We start from the raw sequence: 6,123 nt of genomic DNA, 5'->3' as shown, positions 1-6,123 counted from the left end.
ATGGAAACCTTTTCTAGAAGCCAATTTCCTTGAATTTTCCACGTACTTGCTACTTTGCAACTTTTTCCTGGATCGAGAAAGACCTTTCTGTGTGAACTGATATTAATGGTTGAATTGATAGGTACATCCTTCGTAATTCCAAAAGATTCAAGATCAAGAAAGACCTTTCATGTATTTAACTGACTTATTTTTTACTAAAACTGATTTAAAAAGCGGTATATTAAGTAATGTAACAAGCTGTTCTTGATCTTTGAATATGACCCGTTTGTACAAATGTCCACTCACAATTTACCGATTTTTTACCCCCTCTCTCTCTCTCTCACTATAAGTAGCGTCATGCAAGAGCGAGTTCAGCATCAAATAAAAGAAATGGAATCACAAGTACCACCTCTCCATGCTGGTTCTTCCATGGTGAGCGTTCAAGAGCTCATCAAAGAAACCATGGAGACCGTTCCAGAGAGGTATGTTCGTCGCGACCAAGAACCACAAATCCTCCTCGACAATGGCAGCACTCAAAAGCCAATCGTTTCGATCATTGACTTGGGGAAATTGTCCTCGGACCAAACTGTGGGTGATCATGAATTGGAGAAATTGCATGAGGCTTGTAAAGACTTGGGTCTCTTTCAGGTTTTCTCGAACTCCCTCTTCTCTATCTTTCAAGCCCATGTCGTCTCAAATTTTGTTAAAAGTATTCGATTGAAAGCCAGGCTAAAATAGAAACTCCACCCTGCAACGTGAACCCTCCGACACCGTTGGTTGGTCAGCCTAAATGAACCCCACGATGTCCAAAGGCTTAGCTACATGGTATGCAAATGCATTCAATGCATCGCGCAGTTTTTCTTCATTTTTTTGTATATGACCCAGGTTTCAATTCTTGGAGATGGTAGCAAGATTGACTTGGTTCCCGTGAACTTTTTGTATGTCGGATATTGAGTACGTATGTGGTACAATATCGTACTGTGCAGTTTGTTTTTTTCACGAGCATGTGAGCATGGCAAGAGAATTGACTCAGCTAAGCAATTTATTGTTATTTTCTTTCTTTCCTTTCTTGCTAAAAAGCCAAAAGAAAAAACAAGGACAATATCAAAAACATACTACACCCAATGATCACTTACATGTCTCTGTTTTTGCAAATACTATTCACATGCTTCTAAGTAGAACCCCACATTGAGAAATCGTCGCAAACTTATTTTAGCCTCTTGCTTAGGATTTGCGTCATTTGGGTTTTAGTTGGTTTTGAGTGTTTTGGGTGAGCGTGAGGTTTAGAATTTGGAGATGTGCATTTGTGGATATATAAGTATTACGGCTCATCTAATCTTACTATGCTTTCTTTAAAGTTTTGCCAAGTGTTGTTATTGTCCTTCTTTATTCTAGCATATGAATATAAAATCTTATGCTCCTTTTATTGCGTTGTTTATTTATTTATTTTTATTTTTAGATGATAAAAAACCGGTTCTTCCTTTTACATATTTATATTTCTAGAAAGACTACCTCTAATAAATAATTTATTTTTTTCATATAAACAAACCGGTTCTTCCCCTTACATATATACTTTTACAAAAAGACCGCCTATAAATAATTAGTTTATCTTTCATTTATTTTAGTTCTATGTTATGTATCTTCTTCTCTTTATTTTCGTAATAAATTAAAAAATTCTGCGTAAGGCGTGGATAAATATTTAGTATCATGTCATCCATATGAATATAAATTCAAATCCTACCAAGAGTCTTTGAAACAGTCCAGTCAAAGGTGTCTTGTAGTATATTAATTAGTAAGATATCAATCGAAGAAAATAAATCCGTCTTGATTTATTTTAACCATTATGGTCCCGGAATGCATCATAGATGGACCAACAATTCGTATGACTTAATAATAATCTCGCGCATTTGTAAGTCACATTATGTTAACTCATCATCGTTGGTTATCTAACAAGCACATTGATTTGACTTATGATAAGAAAATATACTAGCAGGTGTAGATATTTGAGTTAAGCATATCTTATATAACTGATCAAAATTAATGCTACTTATACTACAACTGAAATTCAAAATCGATATATTGAATAAGTGAATCATGTTTGACATGTAACAAAAGCTTGTAACATTATTTTATGTATGATTTTTCGTAAATTAGTTTACACTTGGCATTAGTTTAACGGATCAATTATAAGAAAGGGTAGCATGGCCATAGCCCCCTTCACCAATAGCATATATTATATAAATTGATGATATATACTTATGAAGACTATTTTCTACGTGGTAATTTCTGAACATTGTCACATAAGAAATCAAATATATTTTCACAAAGGGAAAGGGTGAGGACGTGATAATCAAGACTATATTGGAAATTTTCTAAAAAAGTTCAAGACTGTATTATTGAAGGTTAGAATCTTAAAATTGAAATCTGTGCATGCAGTTGATTAACCACGGGATACGCCCTTCTCTGTTGGAGGATCTAAGGCATGAAATTGAAGAATTTTTCAAGCTTCCCTTGTCGGAGAAAATGAAATTTGGGATAAGGTCAGGAGAGGTCGAAGGTTATGGCAGTGTAGTGCAATCAGAAGAAAAGCTTGATTGGGGTGACAGGTTTTTCATGATAACCAACCCCGTCGCCAAAAGGAGACCTCATCTCTTTCCGGAGCTTCCTTTGTCACTCAGGTTGTTTCTGAGTCTTTATACATGCAAAAAAGCACGTGTTACATAGATGTAATGGTTGTGTACATTGTCAAGATAATTGCTAGTTGATATCCTTGAAATCTATGGTACCTATATTAGATCTTGCTTAAAAGCACAATATGTATAGAGCTAGGAAGATACACTTGTGGGCTTCTACAAAACTTTTTGTGATTTTGGGACTAAAAGGCAGTGAATAATAGGCTTCCTACATGTAAATTATAACCTAGAAAATCTAATCTCTTCCTCTCAATTCATGATTGCATCTGGAGCATTTGCACCCAACTCACATGCATCATTGGATAAGGTGGGCCTCACATGGGATCCGCCTGATCCAACGCTACATGTGAGTTCGCTCACATGTCATATTAGCACATACAAGAACCTTCCACAATTTGTGGACTATGACAATAATACTTAATACCTTCCTTTCACATGCAGAAACACCTTAGACTCTTACATTAAGGAGACACAAAAGCTAGCCATGCAGCTACTTCGCTTGATTTCAAAATGTTTAGACATCGAGATGAATGAGATGAAAGAATTATTTGAGGACGGCATTCAAACTATGAGGATGACATACTATCCTCCGTGCCCACAGCCAGAGCTTGTTGTTGGGCTAACACCGCACTCAGATGCTACCGGCATCACCATCCTCCACCAAATCAATGGTATTGATGGCTTCCAAATTAAAATGAATGGAGCATGGACACCTATTCAAATTCTGCCAAATGCATTTGTGGTGAATGTGGGAGATGTCATGGAGGTACCTTTTTTTTTTTGCTTTGGCAAACTTTCTCCTTCAATTTTGGAATTTTTAACTTGTTTATTTTTTTCTCTTACTAAAGAATGCCGACTATTTTGGCCGTTTAGTGGATATGTATTGTCTAGACTCATTTTACTAGACCTCGCTTATAGAACTTATTAGACCACTTTAGGTCGCTTGACATAACATAAGTTTTCATGTCACATCACCACATATTGAGTCTAAACGATATTTTTTGCCCCTTTAGCTAAAAGCATGTTAATTAACTCGAACAACATAGTGCATCATTATTAAATGAGTTTCGTTTGGAGGTATGTGATGATGACTATTATCCTTACCTTCTGCTAGGTTCAAATAATTTAGATTTCGATGACAATGTCATTGATCATTAGATGATTTAAATATTGAATCATGTATCCATCTACCAATTAAGGTTTTGGAGTTCGTTTGTTCAAGATTTAGTAAAAAGTAATTTTCTTGATTTCTGCTAAAATTTAAAGTATCATATAAATTTCAAGAATTTCAAAAATTACGTGTGAATTTACATGTCAATATTTGTATATTGTGGAAATTTCAAGTATTTTTTATTTCAAAAAGGTCAAATTGTGTGAAGCACAAGATTTAGATTAGACGCAAAAAAAAAGGGTAAAAATCAACTTAAACAGGTTGTAAGGTCTCACAACTTCTACATGGTGTTGGTGTAGGACAACTTTCAAAACTCTCGAGACCCCAATTTTGTTTCTATTCCTTCCTATCAAACATTAGCCTTGAATTTGTTCAGTAAACCATTCGCCCCAGATCCATTGTCAATACTAGGGCATCTTGTCATAAAAAGGCATTTCATATAAATTTCAACAACCATGAACATATTATACGAGTATTTGGTGAATTTACTAGGAGTATTCAAATTAATCCGAAAGCATGAAAGACCAAATCGGCCTGGTCAGCTCAGACCAGTTTTTTCAGGCTAAGATTCAATCGGGCCAGGTTACTGGGCCCAACTTTTTCTTTTTCCCGGGCGGGGCCGAAAATTTCCTTGAAGCCCAGCCCCGTTTGCACTCGTATCTGATATGATTTTCCTTTGCTTATAATTGTAGATTCTTAGCAATGGTCTTTACAATAGCATCGAGCACAGAGCCACGGTCAATTCCACAAGAGAAAGGATCTCAATTGCCATGTTCTTCAACCCTAAGCTGGACTCAGAAATTGGCCCAATCCAATCTCTGACGACTACAGAAAGTCCAGCGTTGTTTAGAAGGATAAAGATGGAGAAATATGTCCAAGACTTCTTTTCCCAAAAGCTCAATGGAAAGTCCTATTTAGAGAGGATGAAGCTTCAACCGGAGAAGGCTGTTGTATTTCAGGTGGAGTGAATGAGAAGGATTTAAGAAGACCTTGCTTGCCAAGCTTAGTTGACGAGCGAAACACACTTAAGCATTCAATAAGTGTTTGTCACATAATATTGTTTATCTATTTTGTAAATCAATTTCATGTCTCTTTATCCTTTAAAAAAAGGGTTAATACTACGAAAAACCCCAAATTGGTTCACCAATGACAAGTTTATCAAAAACTAATTTTTTGACCACTAAAAACCCCAAACTGGTACACTTGTGACAAATTTCCTCTCCGTTAGTTTCTTTTAAATTTTAATGTCAAATTGCTGAGTTAGATGACATGTGGCAGTTGATAAGTGTACTAGTTTGGGGTTTTACCTCTCTGTTTGTCATAAATTTATCAATTTGTGATTTTTCGTCGTATTAATCCAATTTAAAGGATGATAAATTTGTTACACGTATATCAGTTTGGGGTTTTTGGTTGTCAAAAAATTAATTTGTGATAAATTTGTCACATGCATGCCAATTTGGAGTTTTTAATAGTAAAAAAATTAGTTCCGAGTAAATTTGTCATATGTGTACCAATTTAGGGTTTTTTCATGATATTAACCCTCAGAAAAAAGAGAGATCAAGGGCAGCCAACCATCGACTGCCTCGGTGGATGATGGCGACAAGATCAAAACAAGTGAAAAGATGATGTAGAAAGCGAGTAACAGGGTCATTGGTGGTGATGGTGATGAAGATGACATGATCAACGAAGCATTTGAAAAGAGAAATTGGGGAGGGTGGATAAATAAAAGCCCACAAGCAATCTCCTTTTAAATACTAAGGTTGAGAAGCGCAACTAAAATAAACAATAACCAACTTTTTTTTCAAACGCGGCAATCCTAACATGGTGATAAGCTCGTTCATTTGACAACTCTTGAGCTCAAATCATACCCTTTTGTCTCAAACGACTCGTCTATCCAAGACCAACTTCCATGAACTCGCTCCAACCAAGCCCAACTGTCTAGTATTCTTTAATTTCCACTCCAAATATAGATGGCTTAATATATTTTCTTAAATCTAATAATAGGGCCTCATGTAGCAAAAGCATTGTTGAAGGAAACCCATTTATGGCATTAAGAAAATGCCAAAACTACGTATTGTTTAAGCCAAAACAGGCTGTTCAAGATGCCGCGAAGGTACAAAGTGTTTTTATTTAGATTTCTTGACCATATACGTGAATATTTGTATGTTGTGAATGAAAGTTACAAGTGTTTTGAATATTAAGAAAGTTGAAATGGGTAAACATCAAGATTCAAATTAAAAAATAATAAAAAGAAAAAGATTTAAACCAATCCAAATAAGA

General features: G+C 35.5%; 1 protein-coding gene across 1 annotated transcript; it reads left to right on the top strand.

Moving 5' to 3' along the window:
• The first annotated feature begins 347 nt into the window (after nt 1-347).
• On the top strand, nt 348-4,990 carry LOC115661655 (codeine O-demethylase-like). Its single transcript, XM_056305874.1, has 4 exons — nt 348-627; nt 2,416-2,657; nt 3,114-3,438; nt 4,536-4,990. The coding sequence occupies exons 1-4, from the start codon at nt 370-372 to the stop codon at nt 4,809-4,811; spliced, it is 1,101 nt and encodes a 366-aa protein (XP_056161849.1). The 5' UTR covers nt 348-369; the 3' UTR covers nt 4,812-4,990.
• Nucleotides 4,991-6,123: the final 1,133 nt, after the last annotated feature.

Source organism: Syzygium oleosum, unplaced genomic scaffold, assembly GCF_021117445.2.
Source record: "Syzygium oleosum isolate NSW1041296 unplaced genomic scaffold, Sole_v2.1 Sole_v2.40, whole genome shotgun sequence".
NCBI lineage: Eukaryota > Viridiplantae > Streptophyta > Magnoliopsida > Myrtales > Myrtaceae > Syzygium > Syzygium oleosum.
This window is presented reverse-complemented; position numbering and strand designations above follow the sequence as displayed.

Coding starts and splice junctions, on each gene's coding strand:
- LOC115661655 (XM_056305874.1), top strand. CDS start 370: ATGGAATCACAAGTACCACCTCTCCATGCTGGTTCTTCCATGGTGAGC. Junction 628..2,415: donor AAGACTTGGGTCTCTTTCAG/GTTTTCTCGAAC, acceptor CTGTGCATGCAG/TTGATTAACCACGGGATACG. Junction 2,658..3,113: donor GAGCTTCCTTTGTCACTCAG/GTTGTTTCTGAG, acceptor TTTCACATGCAG/AAACACCTTAGACTCTTACA.